The following is a 22,362-nucleotide window of genomic DNA, read 5'->3' as shown; positions in this document are numbered from 1 at the left end:
CCATAATAATAATAACAACAATAACAACAACAACAACAATAATAGTAATAATAATGATAATAATAATAATAACAATAACAATGAGAATAATTATAAACAATGAGAATAATAATAACCAGAAGAACCAGTAAAACCAATCAAACTGCAACAATAACCAGTATGGTCATAAAGATTGTCACGACGAGGCAGAAACATTTAAAACATAAACAGTCTAATTAATACATCCATGCTTTTGAAGGAAACAGCAATCTGATTTAAATTTTGTTAAAAGAGCAGAGTCCAGCTCCTGGGAACGTCTCAGTGTCCCAGGAGCCTTTTCATCCCGAGGCCACTCTGTTGGTTCGTCTCTAGAAACTATATAATATACGTTTTTTAGATAATATAGATATTTTCAACTTTAACATTCTGTGCTGACTTGTGTGACGTTCCACTGAATCCCTCTTGTGCAGCTGAAGTGTGTGTGTGTGCTGTAAAAGTGCAGCAGGATTTGTGACTTGTTCCAAAGTGTGAGTCCAGAGAGCTCAGGCAGTTTGCAGAGGAAGCAGAGATCTTCCCCTCAGAGTCACTGAGGCACCAGAACGCTGCTCAGGGAGAAACATCACACAGGACAGAGGACACATGCACAGCTGCTCCTCACTGAGGAAGACAACTCACAGAGGATAATGCTAGCTCAGATCATTGTTAAGTGTGTGTGTGTGTGTGTGTGTGTGTGTGTGTCTTCCCTCTCAGGCGGACTGAAGTGCAGAAGATGAGTGTGTGTGTGGAGGAAGAGGAGGGCAGAGCAGAGCCTCCAGCCTCCAGCTGTCTGTCTATGAGGAGTGACCGGTCTAAAAGAGAAAATCCAAACTTCAGTGCTGAACCTGGACCTTCAGCCACGAGGTGAGAGCTCTGTTATACTGTCAGACTGATGGAATATCACTGATTCTAGAGAATTTGGATAAATCACGGTCCACTAAGAAAAATGCTATTTCTGCTGGAAATTTACAACATTTTAATGAATAAAAAGAATCAAGGGCATCATCAGGGGGTCCTTTGCACATTTGTAAGGTTCTTTTATAGGTTTATTTTTAATTTGTATTAATTTAATGATTATATGTTGGCCCATGGCCTACAAAACCAGTTGTCCTCAGATAGGAGATAATCATTTCAACTTTATTAAAACAACAAAAAGTAATAATTTCATTGAATAATATCTTTACCACATGAAAGAGTACATCATAATATGTATTAAAAACTACAAACGATAAGTTTTGAACAATATTTACTATTATTTTGTGGTTGCTCAAAATGTGTCCCAGATATTCGTCACCACCGTCAGATATTTATTTAAAAAATAATAATAAATTAAAGCTGCAAGCAGCGTTGGACGGGCCCTCGCCCCCCCGTGCACGTCGGGGACGGCGCGCGTGTCGAAGCGCAGACAATTCGTCCGTTTGTGCCAGTTTTAAGGGTATTTTTCGGTGCTTTTATTTTGAAAGAGTTTTGGGCTTTTATTTTGAAAGGCCGCGGAAGTCCTAGTGTGTGACCGACAGGACTACTGGCAGCTGCTGCATGATCACACCAAAATGCAGGCACACACACTCACTCACTCACTCACTCACACGTGTGCACACACATACACACACATACGCACGTACACACACGTGCGCACACACACACACACACACACACACACACACACACACACACACACACACACACATGACACCAACAAAAACCCACTTGTAGTACATTCGCTGCTGGTGCCCCTCTGGCCACTAGCAGCGCCCCTCCAGCAGATGGCGCCCTTAGCATGTCCTAGTGTGTGACTGACTTGAGTACTGGCAGCTGTGGCATGATCCCACCAAAATGCAGGCAGACAGAGAAATCCTCATTCAATCCAGTGGAGAAATCCATAAAACCCACCCCTGTTTGAGGTGTCACAGCTCGGTCACCGTTTGAGTTACAGACTTGATTAAAAGCTTAAACGAGTCACGAGACTCGGATCTATAAAACTCCCATTTACATGATTTTGCTATCTTTTACCGTTTTTGAGTTATGGCAGTTTTAGTTTGAGAGTGTTTTCAGCTCCCTCTGAGCTCTTACAATGGGTGTGTATTGCGCATTCCTGAGGCAGCTAGAGTGAGTCACATGTCCAGGCAGAGTGCAGAGCAGAGCACACCAGAGTCAAAAATGTTTGAAAACTCTTCACAGCTCCCACAAACTTGGTCCAATCTGCATCAAAACTACATATTTTTGTAGGAATTTTTGTCCTCTTTCCATCTGCATAGTTTTCAAAGCTGTCAGACTTTTACTTTAGACTCCAGGGGCCTAATTAGTGCCAAGTGTCAGCCTCTTCACACCAAACTCCATGGGAAAAAATGAGGTTTTGGCTCTGGCCACTCCGACTTTGAGGGCTTATAAAATCCAAACGAATCGAGTAATGACGGAGTCTTTAGCAACTTTTGTTCAGCACTGTGTCCTCTGTCATCTGTTAAATTTTCAAGCCGCTGACATTTACGCCCTGGGAGGAGATAGATTTTGTTCAAAGCGGAATTTTGGGCGAGAACGTGAACATTCCAACGCAAATTGCGGACTTCCTGTTGGTTTTAGAGGGGGGGTGTCAGCGCGTGATTTGTAGTGCTTGATGAGACCTACATTTCGGCAGTGGTTTGGTGTTTCTATCACATTCCTGTGGGCCGCAGCGGCTGCCTTTGTGTGCCTAGGTGGCGCTACTGAGCCCATTTTTGCACTTAGGGGGTCTGTTTGTCCATTTTATCAAATTTTTCGCCAGACCTGGCCTGCGTGCCGAATTTGGTGAGTTTTTGAGCATGTTTAGGGGGTCAAATTAAGGGTTATTTGGGCGTAATAATAATAAGAAGAAGAAGAAGGAAAAAACGAAGCAAAAACAATAGGGCTTCGCACTGCTCCAGTGCTCGGGCCCTAAAAAGAAAAAACATTACAATAACAATAGGGCTTTGCACTGTTCCAGTGCTCGGGCCCTAAAAATACTTTACTGATCCCCAAGGGGAATTTGGGTAGCTAATAAACCATAAATATAATCAGTATGAAATGTATGCCCTCTTAAAAATAGTTGAATCAAAAAAATTTATGTTCCGCAGGGAGTATTGAATATATTAAGAAATATTAAGAGTATTTATGATTAACAGAGTATTTAAGTATTTATGAAAATCCAAAAGTTGAGACTCCTACCATCAAAATATAATGGCCATTCCAGGTGATAAAATGATGGAAAGGATGGACAGGACTGAAAATATATTCAAAAATAGCCATGCATAATTAGGAAAAAACAAACAAACAAAAAAACAAACAAACAAGAGTTTTCTTTTTCATACTGGATTTGTTACAGTGAGCGAAGCAAAGAGTTCCTGATTTCACTGACAGTTCATGTTAAATTTGTATCTGCTGACAAAAAATGTAGTGCATGTACAGGAAATAAAGTAAGTTAAGTTCTGAGTTAAAGGGCTGATCAGCAGTGCAGGAGCAGGCAGCGGGTCTCCCCCAAGTCAGACTCAGGTAACATGAAGACAGAGAGGAAAAACACAAAATAAATTCTGAATGCAGTCACAGACCTAATCAGTGACTGAACAGTTCATTTCATTGATGTCTCATTTGATTTGAGTATTTTTCTCTAAATAAATTATTTCAGTGTGCACATGTGTTTGAACTGGTAGTTCTCCAATTTTTCAGTGTACTAAAGAAGCAGCCTATATAAGGTTGTGTAGATTTTCAGAAACCATTTTGAAAGAATAATAACACTTTTGAGGGACAGGCAACTAATTTGTCCCCACCACTTGTCAAAGTAAACCTACACCCTTGATGGTGGATAAGCTAAAAATGAAATTTGGCTCCTGAGAAGTTGACATCTTTCACCCAACTGTGATGATATGCATGTACAGCTGTGCCTCTGTGTGTGTGTGTGTGTGTGTGTGTGTGTGCACATCCAAGAGCTCTTCTTTCTTTTTTTTTTTTTTTTTTTTAGAAGAAAAGAGCATTGTCTTTCAGTGGGATAAATTATTAACATTCACTAGACCTACTGTCTTGAGAGACAGAAGGCATAGAGAAACAGAGAAGATAAGAAGATAGAGAGATGGAAAGGGAGAGCCGTTGATGGACACAGAGACAGAGATCCCATCCACAAAGCCCAGTAAGCTGTCCAGTCCAACCAGCGCATACAAATGGAGTCTAACCAGCACTAGGGACAAGTAAACAGATCAAACTAAGTCCTTAGACAACAAGGGAGACACATAGTTTGCAATGCTCAATATAAAAAGACAATGATACAGTTTTTCAGAAGTGTCACAAGTACCAAGAACATTATTCAGCTAGTAAGCCTCAATATCTTTTTTTTATTTGTCTGTTTGTTTCCATCTTTGGCACTAAGCACTTGTCACCGCTAAGCACTCGTCATTCAAACACTGTGTCCAGTACTGTTCCATGTTTCCTTGGATTTTCTGTTAATTGATTGATATTACTTGACAATTAAAAAAAAAAAATACTAGCTCTGCCAGGGAAGTGGGTGCTCACATAAAGGGAGATGTCAGGATAGCACATTAAATTATTAAATATTTCCATTGTGGTCCATCTGGGGATGGGGTATGTGCAGGGGAGGGGCCAAGATGGCAGATCAGACATGGCAAGAATAATACAAAAACATTAACCACCACAGAACCACACCACACCACAGAACTCAACTCAAAAAAACAAAAACTAACAAATCAAAATAGCTACAAAGAACAATTTGCTCCACTAAGTCCAGTAAAATATAACAACATAAACTACATAGTTTTACTAAACTATAAATCAGAAAATTATTTTCCCATTTTACAGTTCACTGGACATTGACAATTGACAATGACAACTGATATTGCTATGCTCGCTCTAACCCTGTGTCTAAACTGCCAGTGTCTTGACACAGGGTGACAGTGCGATGATAGTGCGGTGACAGCGTGATGACAGTGTTCACACGACACTAGAGTGACCACCTACACCAGTTCCGTCTCGCCTGCGCATTTCAAAGTGTTGAGTAGCAAAGAAGCTGCAAAACTTTCTGTGCGGTGTACAGTTTTGCCTTTGTATTACACGCGTAATGTCAAAAAAAAAAAAAAATGAAAGGCCGCGGAAGTCCTAGTGTGTGACCGACAGGACTACTGGCAGCTGCTGCATGATCACACCAAAATGCAGGCACACACACTCACTCACTCACTCACTCACACAAACACACACACACACACACACACACACACACGCACACACACACACACACACACACACGACACCAACAAAAACCCACTGGTAGTACATTTGCTGCTGGTGCCCCTCTGGCCACTAGCAGCGCCCCTCCAGCAGATGGCGCCCTTAGCATGTCTTAGTGTGTGACTGACTTGAGTACTGGCAGCTGTGGCATGATCACACCAAAATGCAGGCAGACAGAGAAATCCTCATTTAATCTAAAGGAGAAATCCAGAAAACCCACCCCTGTTTGAGGTGTCACAGCTCGGTCACCGTTTGAGTTACAGACTTGATTCAAAGTTTAAACGAGTCACGAGACTCAGATCTATAAATCTCCCATTTACATGATTTTGCTATCTTTTACCGTTTTTGAATTATGGCAGTTTTAGTTTGAGAGTGTTTTCTGCTCCCTCTGAGCTCTTACAATGGGTGTGTATTGCGCATTCCTGAGGCAGCTAGAGTGAGTCACATGTCCAGGCAGAGTGCAGAGCAGAGCACACCAGAGTCCAAAATGTTTGAAAACTCTTCACAGCTCCCACAAACTTGGTCCAATCCACATCAAAACTACATATTTTTGTAGGAATTTTTGTCCTCTTTCCATCTGCATAGTTTTCAAAGCCGTCAGACTTTTACTTTAGACTCCAGGGGCTTAATTAGTGCCAAAAGTCAGTCTCTTCCCACCAAACTCCATGGGAAAAAATGAGGTTTTGGCTCTGGCCACTCCGACTTGGAGGGCTTATAAAATCCAAACGATTCGAATGAATAACAAGTCTTTAGCAACTTTTGTTCAGCACTGTGTCCTCTGTCATCTGTTAAATATTCAAGACGCTGACACTTACGGCCTGGGAGGAGAAAGATTTTGTTCAAAGCGGAATTTTGGGTGTGAACGTGAACATTCCAATGCAAATTGCGGACTTCCTGTTGGTTTTAGGTCGGGGGTGTCAGCGCGTGATTTGTAGGGCTTGATGAGACCTACATTTCGGCGTTGGTTTGGTGTTTGTATCACATTCCTGTGGCCCGCAGCGGCTGCCTTTGTGTGCCTAGGTGGCGCTACCGAGCCCATTTTTGCACTTAGGGGGTCCGTTTGTCCATTTTATCAAATTTTTCGCCAGACCTGGCCTGCGTGCCGAATTTGGTGAGTTTTTGAGCGTGTTTAGGGGGTCAAATTAAGGCCTAATGACACGAGATAATAATAAGAAGAAGAAAAAAAAAAAAAACGAAGCAATAACAATAGGGCTTCGCACTGTTCCAGTGCTCGGGCCCTAAAAAACTACAAGGTCAGTTACATTCCTGAGGAGCCCTTTTCAAACCTTCAGCTCTACTGCATGCTTCAAGACCGCTCAGGCTCCTGGAAGTTGGCTATTTTCTCTGAAATCTCTTCATATTTTTGGACACTGCTACTGTCACAACCATAACATGTCAACACCGTCACTTCTGTATAAAAAATATTAAATTAGATTATGGAATAAATGTATACTTTTTAAGAAGAGGTCTGATGCAGGTAGCAACAGGGCGAAAACAAGCTGGCTAATGTGAACAACTCATGCTGATCATGTGAAAGAGCAGGTTTTTGTCACCACCGTCAGACGTCACCACCGTCAGGTATTCTGTGTGACGGTGATGACTGAAGTCTGAAAAATGCTTATAACAGAGCTCAGGATTATTATTTTTTGTACCAAATAGTTAAATAAAGTTGTTAAGCAAGAAGCCATTGACTTGAGTGGTATAAATTTTGGAATTGTATGTTGTAATGAGGCGACTGTCACCACCGTCAGGTTAGTGTCACCACCGTCAGAGGCAGTTATATTGGTTTTAAATGAATATGCTTACAATATGTTTCTTTGGTGCTGTTGAGTTATTTAAGTAATAGTCTCTTTTAATACAAAAATATGTTTTTCAAATAAAAAAAAAAACATTACGGTGACGGTGTTGACAAAAACAAAGTAGCCTAATAACTGGAAAAACCTATTTTATGAAAAAAATGCAAAATGAGGAGGTTGCACCAGTACATTGCTGAACAACCAAGACCTTGGCCTATAATGATATACCTTCAGATTTTGTTATATAACTAATTTTTTTTTTTTTTTTTCAAAATTAAAACCTGTTTTATCCAAATTCCCAAGAATCAGTGATATCACATGAGGCTGCATTCATGAAGCAAAACTCATCATGAGAAGATCAAGAAAAGAGACAGTAAAGAGGAAAGCAGCTGCTCACTGCTCTGTCATACAGCTGATCAGCTAAAACACCTTCACCTGTTATGTTTGTCATATATGAAGGTTTTTTTGTTTCTGTATTATATGGATTGAGGCTCACGGTCCTGCAGGTCCTGTTTCTCCACATGGAGGTGAATGGAGGTCAGCTGGACTGTTTGGAGATTCTTCAGGACGTTTCTCTTCTTGTCCAAGAAGCTTCTTCAGCTCTGACAGACGGTCATGAGGGTCACCTGATTCCAGGAGTGAAGCCTGTTTTCCAGTGTTGTCTCACCTTTTTGCTGTGAATACATTTTCTGTCACAGCTCAGTGATGCTGGTGTAACATCTGCCTCTGGAACGTCACATGAAATACATTATTTAAATACATAAGTGAAAAAGGTTGCTACTGTATATCTAACAGCTAAATCTTGTAATATAGAATTTAATTGTCTGCACTTATTATTATTATTATTATTACTACTACTACTACTTATTATTATTTAAGTATTGACCTTTATTTGAGGCTGTGTAGTCGAGTGAATGAGCAAAGGGGAGTGAAGTCCATGAAAAAAGAAAATACCAACCACATCGATTGTTGCAGCGAGTTAAGAGATGCAGCGCAGGCGTTTGGGTCTGACGGTGGCACAAGAGGAAAGCTGAAGGTGACGCCAGATTAGACAGGCTTCATTCCCTGGGGAGCATGAGTACACCCAGCAAACGACTTGGAAATCTATTCATCACATTTTGAGAAGATGTGTGGTGTACAAGTCAAATGTTTAGCATAAAGATGGCACTGGAGGAAAGGTCACGAGGTCACCACAATCAAGAAGAATCTTCCTCTGAGGAGCATGAATATAGTCGTCAAATGTCATGGCAAGCCACTGAAAAAGCCTGTGTGCAAAGTTGAGTCTTCAGACTTAGCATGGTGCTAGAGGAAAGCCCATGAGGTCACCGAAGGTGACAGGGTTCATCCTCTGAGGAGCATGGATGTGCTCACCAGATTTCATGCCAGTAGATTTGATGTTTCCTTTGATTTAAGCATTAAACCAAATGGACTGGATCATGGTGTCTACACTGGTAACAAATTATTGTGTAAAATTCACTTTTTGTTAACAGCCAAGCTCCTGCATGCTCATGAATTTACGCTTTGTGGCGCATCTGAATACGCTGAGTCTCACTCTCTCTGCATGTTCATCATTAGCAGCGTCAGCTGGAACCTTTCATTGGCTCTCCCACCCCACTAACCGCCTCCTCTCTCTCCTCATTTTGCTTTTTAAAATAATGAGCTTCACACCACCCCAAGGAACAGCTAAACAGATTGTTTCATGTTCAAGTTCTGTGTCCTTGACTCTGAATAACGTGAACCCCGTGCACCTGCACAAATGCAACCATATGAAACTTTAACTTGCGCACTCCAAAAATGGTTGCATATCAACTATTTCAGCCGCAGTCTGGAGTTCTGGTGTGAGCTTTCGGCTGTAAATAACACATGCAGAACATGTAAATGTGCTAATGAACACAAATGTTTGCAGTATCAGAAGTTCAGATGAGCAGAACGTGAAAATGTGCAACTTCACATGTATTGCTGCCTATAGTTACTACAACTAATGACATGAATAAAACCTTTGTGTTTGCAGAGGTCAGCAGCACAGGCACAGAGCAGAGCCTCCAGCCTCCAGCTGTCTGTCTATGAGGAGTGACCGGTCTAAAGACAAACCTCCAGAGTTCAGTGCTGAACCTGGACCTTCAGCCACAAAGTAAGACTGCAGAGTAAAACAGCTCCACCATCAAAAGAGATTCTGAATTAAATTGTTTGAATAAGATCCAGTGATCGAAACGTCACAATAACTATAAGGTGATTATTACTTTTCCATTTTAATGGCCCACAGTAGAAAGACAATTTTATTGCTTTTTGATTTAACCTTGTTGACAAAAAAAAAAAAAAAAAAAAAAGGTTCATATATTTTCCAGCTTGCTGTCTGTCCAGAGTTTGCCTGGGAGGTAACAGTGCCTCAGCTACTGAGGCAGCAACAGAGAAAAGCTCTTTTTTACTGTGTTTTTCTCCTGAAATCAGCTGGTAGAATAAACAATTTAATGCAGAAGAGACTGCAGAGAGCAGACTCTAATTAGTGTTGTCCTCGTTCATAGAGGAAAAAAGAAAAAAAAGATAAAAACTTAAACTATAAATCTGTTTTTGGAGCCACACCAGATAACTCAGCTTTGAAGCTGATGTTGCTCCTCACCACACAGGAGCAAACACCCAACGTCCCAACATTGTTGAAAGGACAGTTTCATGGGTTTAGTTTGGTAGCCAAGGTCGATCCTGGTTCATAAGTTAAAGCAAATATAGTGAATGAAATGAACTCCACATTGAGAAACAAAGCAAACCTCACAGTACAATTAAAACACTAAAGCAACCTCAACAATACAAACACATTCCTGCTGTTTGTAGTCAGGAATAATGAAGAATGGACCCTGTTGATGAACCAATGATTAGCAACTTTTGGTAAAACAGATAATGATATAACTTCATACTGTTTTTATTGAGGATAATATTAATTACTGACAGATACTTCTAACAAAGCACAGAACAGCTACAGTGTTGAATCCATCCATGATCGCCACAGTGACTTTCATCCATGAAAGGAGAACAAGACTTTTACCTGTTGTGTCATCATGATGCAATTTGAATATTTAGATTATTTGAGAAAAAATCATATCTAATGCACAGATACAAGGTTTAGTTTTTGTTTGAAATTTTTTTTAGTTAAAACAATGTTTTAACCAAGTAATAAATACTGTCATTCACCTCCACAGAGAGAGGAAGAGGAGCAGTGAGGCTGTGGAGGAGCAGCTGTCCTGCTGTGCTTTGTGTCAGGAGGTCCTGAGGGATCCAGTCTCCACCAGCTGTGGACACTGGTTCTGCAGACAGTGCATCACCTCATACTGGGACCAGTCTGGAGACTCTGCCTGTCCCCAGTGTGGAGAAAGATCCAGAACAAGACCTGGACTGCAGACACCCAGTAAAACCAGCCCAGTGGACGGCGGTCTGCAGGAGGTTTTAGACGAGCATAAGATCAGTCTGAGGAGGAGATGTGAATTTGTGACAGAAGGAACTGCTGCAGCAGGAAGTGGAACCCCCTCAACAGGATCTACACTGAGCTCTACATCACACAGGGACGGAGGGAAGGGGTTAATACCCAACATGAGGTGTGGCAGCTGGAGACAACATCCAAGATGGAGACCCTCCATGACACTCCAATCAGGTGCCAGGACATCTTTAAACCCTTACCTGGCCAAGACACACACATCAGAGTAGTTGTGACGCAGGGCGTTGCTGGCATTGGAAAAACCTTCTCAGTGCAGAAGTTCACTCTGGACTGGGCAGAGGGCTTGGAAAACCAACATGTCAGTCTTGTGGTTCTGCTTTCGTTCCGGGAGCTGAACTTGATCAAAAATGAGCGCTACAGTCTTCTCCAGCTGCTCCGTGTTTTCCATCCAACATTACAGATGGTCACAGCAGAGAAGCTCGCCGTCTATAAAGTCGTGTTTATCTTTGACGGCCTGGATGAAAGCAGGTTTTTATTGGATTTCCAGAACAATGAGGTCGTGTCTGATGTCACACAGACGTCATCAGTAGACGTGCTGTTGACAAACCTCATCAAAGGGAATCTGCTTCCCTCGGCTCTCCTCTGGATAACTTCCAGACCTGCGGCGGCCAATCTGATCCCTCCTACATGTGTGGACAGGGTAACAGAAGTGCGAGGGTTCACTGACCTCCAGAAGGAGGAGTACTTCAGGAGGAGATCCAGTGATGAGGAGCTGTGCAGCAGAATCATCTCACACATCAAGGCCTCCAGGAGCCTCCACATCATGTGCCACATCCCAGTCTTCTGCTGGATCACTGCTACAGTTCTGGAGCACATGTTGACTACAGACCAGAGAGGAGAGCTGCCCAAGAGCCTGACTGACATGTACTCACAATTCCTGCTGGTTCAGACACAGAGCAAGAAGCACAAGTACGATGAGAGACATGACAGGAGTCAGCAGGAGCTGATGGAGACTGACAGGGAAGTTCTTCTGAAGCTGGGCAGGCTGGCATTTAAACATCTGGAGAAAGGCAACCTGATGTTCTACCAAGAAGACCTGGAGGAGTGTGGTCTTGATGTCACAGAGGCCTCGGTGTACTCAGGAGTGTGCACAGAGATCTTCAAAACCGAGTGTGTGCTCTTCCAGAGAAAAGTCTACTGCTTTGTTCATCTGAGCATTCAGGAGTTTCTTGCTGCAGTCTACATCTTCCATTGGTACACCAACAGGGACATGAAGGTACTGAACACATTCCTGGGAAAACATGACAACTCTGAAAAATCGATGGATGTCCTTCTGAATATTGCAATGTCTAAAGCCCTAGAAAGTAAAAATGGCCACCTGGACCTCTTTGTCCGCTTCCTTCATGGCCTCTCACTGGAGTCCAACCAGAGGCTCTTAGGAGGCCTGCTGGGTCAGACAGAGAGCAGACCAGAAGACATCCAGAAAGCCATCAACAACCTGAAGGAGATGAACACCTACAAGTTCTCTCCAGACAGAAGCATCAACATCTTCCACTGTTTGATGGAGATGAACGACCTCTCAGTGCATCAGGACATCCAAGAGTTCCTGAAGTCAGAGAACAGATCAGAGAAGGAACTCTCTGAGATCCACTGCTCAGCTCTGGCCTACATGCTGCAGATGTCAGAGAAGGTTCTGGATGTGTTGGACCTGAACGCGTACAACACATCAGATGAGGGACGACTGAGACTGATCCCAGCTGTGAGGAACTGCAGGAAGGCTCGGTTAGTCCTGATGTGAATACAGACATTACACAACAGTGTAGAGCAGCATTCACACCTGACAGCATCAGAGTTACAGTAGAGATAGATAACATACTGTACATTAACACACTGTCTGTACTGTAAAGGTTGTTCTTCATTTGGGGGATTGTCTTTTTACTGCTAAGATGAAATATCAGCAAAATTTACTTAATTTTTCAGGTGGCTGTGTTCATGATAAAAAAATTAAATCACAACAGACAGATGCATTTTTCAGGTGGATAAAACTACAGTACAGATAGTATTACAGGACATAATTTTCAGTGTGTTTTTTTATTCATTCCATGCCTGTTTTGTTTTACAAGAATTTGAAATGACCGAGCTGAAGAACTTAGCCTAAAACTTCTACATCTTCTACATTAAGCACTTTAATAATTTTTTTTTCACTTAATACAATACAATGCAATTCACATTTCATCTGTAATTACAGGCTGTCAGGCTGTGGACTCTCAGAGACTCACTATGAAGTCCTGGCCTCAGCTCTGAAGTCCAACCCCCATCTGACAGAGCTGGACCTGAGTGAGATCCAGCTGCAGGATTCATTAGTGAAGCTTCTGTCTGCTGGACTGGAGAGTCTAAACTGCAGACTGGAGACTCTGAGGTCAGACTGCACTTTATTTGATCTGCACTGACATGAAAATTATGTGAATTTGTTGTGACAGCTAACCTCCACACTGACAGACAGAATGATAGAATGAAATGGTTTTAGATGAAATGGTTTTAGAGTAAAGCTCATGGTTTTCTTAAAGTCAGCACATGAAAGGAATGATCAGCATGATTATGCCCAGGTCAAAGGCCCTGTTTCCTTCTGGCATCAACATCCGTTCTGCGTGATCCGGTCCCAGGTGGACAGGACTGAGACAGGTGTAAACACCACAGAATGTGTCCTCAATGCGTCTTGAGATCTGATCTCCCAGACCACGTTCGGAGGCCTGGGACGCTTTTGTCCACATCGCATTAGAGGTGTAAACAGACACGTGACCAAATTAACTTTTCACCTCATTTGCCATACTGACCTCCAAAATTTTACCGGCCAAAAATATTTTTCACCAGCCAAAAACAAATCATGCCTTATTTGATTTAAAATAATTACCATACATTTTTATTATTAGCCAGACTGTCACTTTCCCAGTAGAACAAATTTCCTGCCTGATTCTGCCCAGCGCAGCGACGTGAACTCTGCCAGCCTCACTGCTGGGTTCATCATTACAAACACACTGTGCAGTCAAGCTTAGTTCAAACTTACAGAACTTTATTTTCAATTCTCGTCAAGATCTCAGTGTTTCTAGAGATACTAAACATGTGTGAAGATAGATAGATAGATAGATAGATAGATAGATAGATAGATAGATAGATACTTTATTCATCCCGCAGGAAATTCGCAGTTTTTCAGCAGTATCCACAGATTACAGATTAAATAAATAAAAAATAAAGAATAAGATCTACGTACAACAGAATAAGATGTGAGTACAACAGAATAAGATCTAAGTACAACAATGTGCAAAAAAAAAAAAAAACGTGTGCATGGGTGTATAAAATGTATATAGAGGTAGGTCAATGTGCAAATTTAGAAGAAATATACAGTATACACATGATAAATAGCAGTAAGCAATATAAACACTATAAACAAGGATGATAAAAAAAATAGAAATATGAACAATTTAAACAGAAGTATGAACAATTTAAACAGCAGTAGAAAATAACCTAACCTGAGGAACACACGCTCCGACCGAGGTTCAGAGTTAGTGTGAAACCATGAGACCAAGACCGTCGACAGAACCTGACGCCCGGTACTGGGAATTCGGGAACTGTCAGACTTGATCCAGCCTTATGGAATCACCCCTTCCCCTCCAGTCTTTACGTGTTATCTACCAGTAGTGCAGTGTGTGTATAATGAGTTATTTCTTCCGGGTGGAGTTAAAAAGCCGCATGGCGTGGGGGAGGAATGATTTCCTCAGTCTGTCGGTGGAGCAGGACAGTGACAGCAGCCTGTCACTGAAGCTGCTCCTCTGCCTGGTGATGGTGCTGTGCAGTGGATGCAGTGGATTGTCCATGATTGACAGGAGCCTGTTCAGCGCCCGTTGCTCTGCCACGGATGTCAGGCTCTCCAGTTGTGTGCCCACAACAGAGCCCGCTTTCCTCACCAGTTTGTCCAGTTGTGAGGCGTCCCTCTTCTTGATGCTGCCTCCCCAGCACACCACCGCATAGAAGAGGGCGCTCACCACAACAGACTGGTAGAACATCAGCAGCAGTTTTTTGCAGATGTTGAAGGACGCCAGCCTCCTGAGGAAGTACAGTCGGCTCTGTCCCTTCCTGCACAGAGCCTCAGTGTTGGCTGTCCAGTCCAGTCTATCATCCAGCTGCACGCCCAGGTATTTATAGGTCCGCACCATTTCCACACAGGCACCGTTGATGCTTATGGGCTCCGGGTGAGGCCTGGTCCTCCTGAAGTCCACCACCATTTCTTTTGTCTTGGAGGTGTTCAGGTGGAGGTGGTTGGAACCACACCATGCTACGAAGTCCTAGATGAGTTTCCTGTACTCCTCCTCCTGTCCACCGCTGATACATCCCACGATGGCCGTGTCGTCCGCGAACTTCTGCACGTGGCAGGACTCCGAGTTGTACTGGAAGTCCGACGTGTACAGGGTGAACAGGACTGGAGAGAGTACAGTCCCCTGCGGCGCTCCTGTGCTGCTGATCACAGTGTCTGACCTGCTGTCCCCCAGTTGCACATACTGAGGTCTGCCCGTCAGATAGTCCATGATCCATGCCGTCAGGTGTGCGCCTACTCCCATGACAGTCAGTTTGTGACCGAGCAGCTGGGGCTGGATGGTATTGAAGGCGCTGGAGAAATCCAGAAATGTGATTCTCACAGCACCACTGCCCCTGTCCAGGTGAGAGAGGGATCGGTGTAGCATGTAGACTAGGGCTGCACAATTAATCGAATTTTAATCGCGATCACGATTTTGGCTTCCACGATTAAATGAGCTTGATCGTCGGCGATATTTACATTTAAAATGCCGGCTCTGCTGCATATCTAATCAAGCACTTTCTCAGCCAGTAGTCAGCCAACCACCAGGGGGCGAACACATGGTTAGGGCTTCATTAAGCTGCCTAAATAACAAGTGAGCGCACCTTGCAGCGGCAGCCTCAAGTTACTCGGTGGACTCATATCGGGAGAAGAAGGTAGGCTATGGCAGTTCCTGCAACAAGTTCCCCGTCAGAAAGGCTACTCAGGGCCTACTCACATAGGGCCATTTGCTGCGTATCGTACTGAAGCAAAAATGCCCCCTCCCCAGTCCCTTGCTGGCCTGCACTCACATTAGCTAAAGCCCAAACACGCCCAAGCGTGATTGCCCCTGGTATACACGTCATCACGTTGAAATGAATCAATATAGTTCAAATACATTCATCATGTCTTCCTTTAATTAAAAGAAGTTTTTGTTTCTTTTAATTAGACATAGGTTACGGGATGTTTATTTACCTTGACAGTTTCGGAGGTAACTTCCTCCTTCAGAAAGGTCCAACTGACAGCCGGAGCGGTTCTGCGGCCGGCCCACCTGATGCCCGCCAGTGCTGCGGCCGGTACCGCGCCCACCCGGTCAGGTCTGCCGGATCTGACAGGTGCGCGGCGCACACAGACTGCCATAAATACCTTTCATCATAAATCAGCTTTTGTTTATACGCAGTTGCAGCAGCACCATGGACAGCGACACAGAGAATATGGTTGATTATTGATTGCGCAACGCGGCCATTCGCCGGTAATCGCGCTGCGCGCATTAAACAATTTTTCGGAGGCAGGAGGAAAGTTGCACGATTTACGTTGTATCCACGTTCGCGCGCTGCGTGCGTGGCCGTGCATGTGCTAATGCATGAACGCCCGTAGCATGCTGGAGCAGAGTGGGGGAAGTGTACTGTTTTAAAGCACGGAATGGAGCGATCACACTAGTCAAATAATTTTATTTTTTATTATTAAGCATTTATTCTTATTTAAAGTTTCATTTTGCACTGAAAACTGTTCATATATTGTTTGTTTAAAAGTAGTGCATTAAAAACACAGATGCTTTCCCTAACATGATGAATAATCGTGATGAATAATCGTGATTACAATATTGATCAAAATAATCGTGATTATCATTTTGGCCTTAATTGTGCAGCCCTAATGTAGACAGTGACATCCTCCACTCCCACCTCCCCCCTGTACGCAAACTGCAGAGGGTCGAGGGCATGGCTCACCTGCGGTCTCAGATGATGTAGCAGCAGCCACTCCATGGTCTTCATCACATGTGACATCGGGGCGACCGGCCTGAAGTCATTCAGCTCTGCAGGACGTGGCTTCTTTGGGACTGGGACCGCAGTGGGACCCTCCCCTGCTCCAGGCTCAGATTGAAGATGCGCTGGTGAGGGTCTCCCAGCTCTGACGTGCAGGCCTTCAGCAGTCGTGGGCCTGCAGCTTTGCCGGGGCGAAGCCTCCTCAGCTCTCCACACACCTGGGCTGCTGTGATTGTAGGCAGAGAGGGGGTCTCCTCATCGTGTCTGTCCACATGTAGCGGGGGGAGGGGGGCAGAGGAGGGTGTGGGGGGCAGGGTGATCAGAGGTGAGAGTGAGATGGGGTGGTCAAACCTGTTGAAAAAGTTGTTCAACTCGTTCGCCCTCCCCCCATCCCCCTCAATGGTGGCCCCCTGCCTGGATCTGCAGCCGGTGATGATCTTCATCCCGTCCCACACCTCGTTCATGCTGTTGTTCTGCATCTTCTGCTCCAACTTCCTTCTGTATTGCTCCTTTGCCTCCCTAAGCTGGACTCTGAGTTCCCGCTGCACGCATTTCAGCTCCTGCTTATCACCGTCTTTGGCCTTCTTCTTCTGGTTCAGGAGGCCTTTAATGTGACTCGTGATCCAGGGCTTGTTGTTCGCATAGCAGCGCACCGTTCTTACAGGAACAACAACATCCATACAGAAGTTAATGTAGTCAGTGGTGCAGTCTACAACCCCCTCGATGGTCCCGCTGTGCGACCCCTGCAGTACATCCCAGTCAGTAGTGCCAAAGCAGTCTTTCAGAGCGTGCTCTGCCTCAGGAGACCACTTCCTGAATGATCGTGTGGTTGTGGGTAGCCTCCTCACCTTTGGTTTGTAGTGAGGCTGCAGCAGAACTAGATTATGGTCAGCTTTTCCCAGTGCAGGCAGTGGGGTGGCCCTGTATGCGTCCTTTACGTTTGCATACAGTAGGTCAATAGTCTTATTTCCCCTGGTGTTACAGTCCACATACTGGAAAAAAGCAGGAAGTGTATTGTCTAGGGTCACATTATTGAAGTCCCCGGAGATCAACACAAGCGCCTCGGGATGCCACCCCGAGCCGACTTCCGCGTCGGCTTGGGGTGGAATGTAAACAATGACCACAATGGCGTGTCCAAACTCTCTGGGCAAGTAATAGGGACGTAAACTTACGGCCAGAAGTTCGATGTCCCTGCAGCAGATGCAGATCTTCACACTTACATGCCCAGGGTTACACCACCTTGTGTTCACGTACACCGCGAGCCCCCCTCCTTTCCGCTTCCCGCAGGCTTTGTTGTCCCGGTCCGACCTGACTATGCTGAAGCCGGGTAGCTCCACGTTAGCGTCTGGGATGCTAGTCGTTAGCCACGTCTCAGTAAAGCACAACAAACTGCACTCTGTGTAGGTCTTGACATTTTTCACCAGCGCAGCCAGCTCGTCGATCTTGTTGGGCAGTGAGTTCACATTCCCCATGATTACCGCAGGTACCGTAGGTTTGTATCGCCACTTCTTCTCCAGCGGCTTAGCCTCCAGCTTAGTGCCGGCTCTACAGCCTCGGTACGGTCTCCTCACCTCGTCAGGTAAATGTGGAACTACGCCGACACGGGACTTGGTCTTCAGAGCAAGTAGTTGAAATCTCAAGTAAACGAGTTTCACCGGGTGAAGATCCATAGTCATAGTCAGGTAGCACACGGAGGTACGAAAAAAAAAACGGAACAACTCAACAAAAAAGTAAACAAAAAAGTACACAACAAACACGGACATACACGGAGCTGCTGAAAGGCTGTCACTCGCGTCGGCGCTGGAAGTAGATTGAATGCTGCCATAGTCATGTTATAAAAAAATTCTTAAAGATGTTCACTGTAAATAAACCTGAACAGATCTCGTCAGATTATATAATCCTGCATGGTTTCAGACTGGATTTCTAAACACCTTTGTGTCCAATATTATTTTATAGCAACATGATTTCTTCTTTCTTCAGACTGAATCACTGCAGGTTGTCAAGGAGCAGCTGTGCTTCTCTGGCCTGGGCTCTGAAGTCCAACCCCCATCTGACAGAGCTGGACCTGAGTTGGAACTACAAGCTGCAGGATTCAGGAGTGAAGCTGCTGTCTGATGGACTGGAGAGTCCAAACTGCCGACTGAAGACTCTGAGGTCAGACTACATTTCATTAGGCAAGGCAAGGCAAGGCAAGTTTATTTATATAGCACAGTTCAACACAAGGTAATTCAAAGTGCTTTACAGAGACATTAAAAGCAACAAGACACAATTTAAAACAAAAAAACAGTCAATAAAAAAGGGAAATAGAAATTGAGAATGATAGCGAAAATAAAATAACAACAGGCTCAGTACATTGCCTGAGCTATACGGCCAAGGGTCCAGGCCGTGATGGCCTATATCACGCCTGTGACTCCTTGCCACCAAAAAGTGAACTTTGACAAAATGTGAGTTTAAATTCAAAGCCGGCTCTGTCAGAGATTTCAGTTAGGATCTCTTGTCCCTGGCTCTGAACCATCTTGAATTTGGTTGGTTGGGTCTGTTTTTTGTATAGTACATCGCCCTTAATAATACACCCAATGCGTGCACACAATTTGCTCAGAGTCAGAGTCACTCAGAGTCTTACTGTCCCGCCGGACACAGGTTCCACACACCAGTCTTATTCAGATCGTAATGAACTCTAAAGATCCATCACAGGACGTTTCCCTTCTAGATCTGAATTCACAGCATGCTCCCCAGTGTCGAGTAACAGCAGTAGCTGACTCAGACTTCCCGGTCACCCCCCGCAGGGATGCCGACAGCCCAAACTCTTAATTCCTTAGACTCTGAAACCTCTCCTATTGGAGATTTCAGCCCGGACTCAGTCCTCAGCCCGGACTCAGTCCTCAGCCCTGGAATCTCTGACATTTGCAGCCGATTTAACAATAAACCCAAATAGAACAGTCAGGATAAGAAAAGAAGTAGAAAAATAAAAGGCATAAATCAGCAGTGTGTAGTTAAAAAGTACAGGCAATAAAACAGGTAAGTATTTAATCTAAGAGTACTCTTCAGTGAACAATAGTGATTGATCTAAAGGAGCTAACAGATTGAGCAGACCTCAGATCTACGGGAAGTTTGTTCCACAGGTGAGGAGCATAATAACTGAATGCTGCCTCATCTTGCTTGGTTCTTGTTCTTGGAACACACAACAAACCAGTTCCCGATGACCTTAGGGATCTGGATGCTTTGTAGGGAACCAGTAGATCAAGCATGTATTTTGGTCCGAGACCATTCAGGGCTTTGTAGACCAGCAGGAAGATTTTAAAATCTATCCTTTGACTCACAGGAAGCCAGTGTAGTGATTTCATGACCGGTGTAATATGGTCCAGTTTCCTGGTGTTTGTAAGGACTCTGAATCAGCTGCAGCTGTCTGATTGATTTTTTGTTAAGGCCTGTAAATATGCCATTGCAATAGTCCAACCTACTAAAAATAAATGCATGAATAAGTTTTTCCATGTCTTGTTTAGACAGAAACCCCTTAACTTTAGCAATGTTTTTCAGGTGGTAATAGGCAGATTTAGTGATGAACTTTAAATGGCTGTTGAAGTTCAGGTCTGAGTCAATAATAACACCAAGATTTCTGGCTTGATTTGTAGCTGTCAGTGACATAGAGCCAAGGTGAGCGCTGATCTTTGCCCTTTCATTTTTTGGGCCAAAAATTAATACCTCTGTCTTTTCTGGATTTAGCTGGAGAAAATTCTGGCACATCCAGTCATTGATTTGATGAATGCAGTTACTCAATGAGAGTAAGGGACTGTCGTCATGTAATAACACTGAGATATAGAGTTGTGTGTCATCGGCATATGTATGATAGGAGATGATGTGATGTTCCATAATCTGGGCTAGGGGTAGCATAAAGATGTTGAATAGAAGTGGTCTGAGAATGGACCCTTGAGGAACCCCACATGTGATTGTAGTTCACTCAGATTTATGGTTACCAATTGACACAAAAAAGTCCCTATCTTGTAAGTAAGATTTGAATCATTGTAGCACAGTGCCGGTGAGTCCCACCCACTTTTCCAATCTGCTAAGTAGTATATTATGATCAACTGTATCAAATGCAGCACTGAGATCTAGTAATACCAGGACAGAGGATTTGCATGCATCATTTTTCTGATGAATATCATTTAAGACTTTGACAAGTACAGTCTCAGTGCTGTGGTGTGGCCGAAGTCCAGACTGAAATGTGTTAAAAAGATTGTTTTGCATCATAAAAGTATGGATTTGCTGAAAGACAACCCTTTCAATGATTTTTCCCAAAAATGGCAGATTTGATATTGGCCTATAGTTACTAATTGTTGTGGCATCCAGATTTGATTTTTTTTTTTTTTTTTTTAGAGGTTTTAGGTGTTTTTTAGGTTTTATTACGGCAGTTTTCAAGTTTTTAACTGCTATGCAGTTAAAAATGGTTTTAAAAAAGGCAGAATATCACGGCAGCATGTTGTGGGCTTTAATTTTGAAACCGTTTCTGTTAGAGTTGTGTAATCAAGGAGGCTAAAATGTTCTAGATTAGCCGGAAGACGGGAAGGCACAAGTGTTATCATTCCTGAGCTGGAACTGCACACCGCCTGTCTTATCTGCAATACTTTGTTTGTGAAGAAGGCTGCAAAGTCATTACATGACTTGTCGGACAGTAGTTCAGGAGGGAGTGAGGCTGTGGGGTTCGTCAGTCTGTCCACTACAGAAAAAAGTGTGTGGGCATTATTACTGTTTCTATTGATAATCTCTGAGAAATATGATTACCCTGCATTCTTCAGTTCCTGATTATAGTTGGGAAGACTCTGCCTGACAGAACTTTGGTCTTAATTGGGGCGATAGAATCAATAACAGTCATAACATTGGAGCTAAAACTGTTTAGAAGGTCATCAACTAGAGCTGAGGGCAGGGTTGGTGATGGTGTAAAACCCTGGGTGAATAATGCACAGGTGTTATCATTTATGTAACACTTTCTGATCATCTCTGCTTCACTTTTCATAGGATTAGCAGGGGTGGTCATTTTGACCGAAACACAGTAATGGTCAGATAAAGCGACATCGTTCACCACAACCTTATAGATACTAAGACCTTTGGAAATAATTAGATCTAATATGTGTCCTCTGTTATGTGTTGATTCTGTGACATGCTGAGAAAGCCCAAAGTTATCCAGGATATTTAACAGTTCCTTAGCACACCCATCTGTAAGATTATCAACATGAATGTTAAAATCTCCCAATAAAACAACAGTCAAAATCCATGCACACAATAGACAGCAATTTTGCAAACTCATCAAAAAACCCTGCATTATATTTGGGGGGTCTGTAGATGGTCACTAAAATTGCTCGACAGGGAATTTTTAACTGAGTGGCAACATATTCAAAGGAGTCAAATTGACCATAAAACATTTGCTTACACTGGAAGCTGTCCTTGAACAGGGTGGCAACTCCGCCTCCTCTCTTGTGTATTCTCGCTTCACTAAAGAAGCTAAAATTTGGAGGGGTTGTCTCAATCAAAACTGCTGCACTATTTTCCTGACCTAGCCATGTTTCAGTTAAAAACATAAAATCAAATTTGTGCTCGTTAATAAGATCATTGATTATGAAGGATTTACCAGCCAGAGACCTGATAATTAAAAGTGCTAATGGCAAGTGGTTGTTGCTGGTGATTAATGTGTAGCCAGGGGTTGGCAACCCGCGGCTCTGGAGCGGCATGCGGCTCTTTCATCCCTCTGATGTGGCTCCCTGTGGCTTTTGAAAATAATAAATGAGTATTTAATTAAAATGT

The 22,362-nt window shown here is 43.5% G+C and overlaps 1 protein-coding gene across 1 annotated transcript in view; it reads left to right on the top strand.

The window, feature by feature from the left end:
• Positions 1-747: 747 nt before the first annotated feature.
• LOC115379174 (NACHT, LRR and PYD domains-containing protein 12-like) overlaps positions 748-22,362 on the top strand; it is a 47,254-nt gene continuing 25,639 nt past the window's right edge. The window contains 6 exon segments of the mRNA XM_030079895.1: positions 748-879; positions 9,064-9,183; positions 10,244-10,563; positions 10,566-12,258; positions 12,725-12,895; positions 18,547-18,720. Of these exon segments, the coding sequence (XP_029935755.1) occupies positions 749-879; positions 9,064-9,183; positions 10,244-10,563; positions 10,566-12,258; positions 12,725-12,895; positions 18,547-18,720 (2,609 nt within the window). The 5' untranslated portion in view covers position 748.

Source organism: Myripristis murdjan, chromosome 20 (genome assembly GCF_902150065.1).
Source record: "Myripristis murdjan chromosome 20, fMyrMur1.1, whole genome shotgun sequence".
Classification (NCBI taxonomy): domain Eukaryota; kingdom Metazoa; phylum Chordata; class Actinopteri; order Holocentriformes; family Holocentridae; genus Myripristis; species Myripristis murdjan.
Note: the sequence above shows the minus strand (reverse complement) of the source record. Positions and strands in the feature narration are given on the sequence as shown.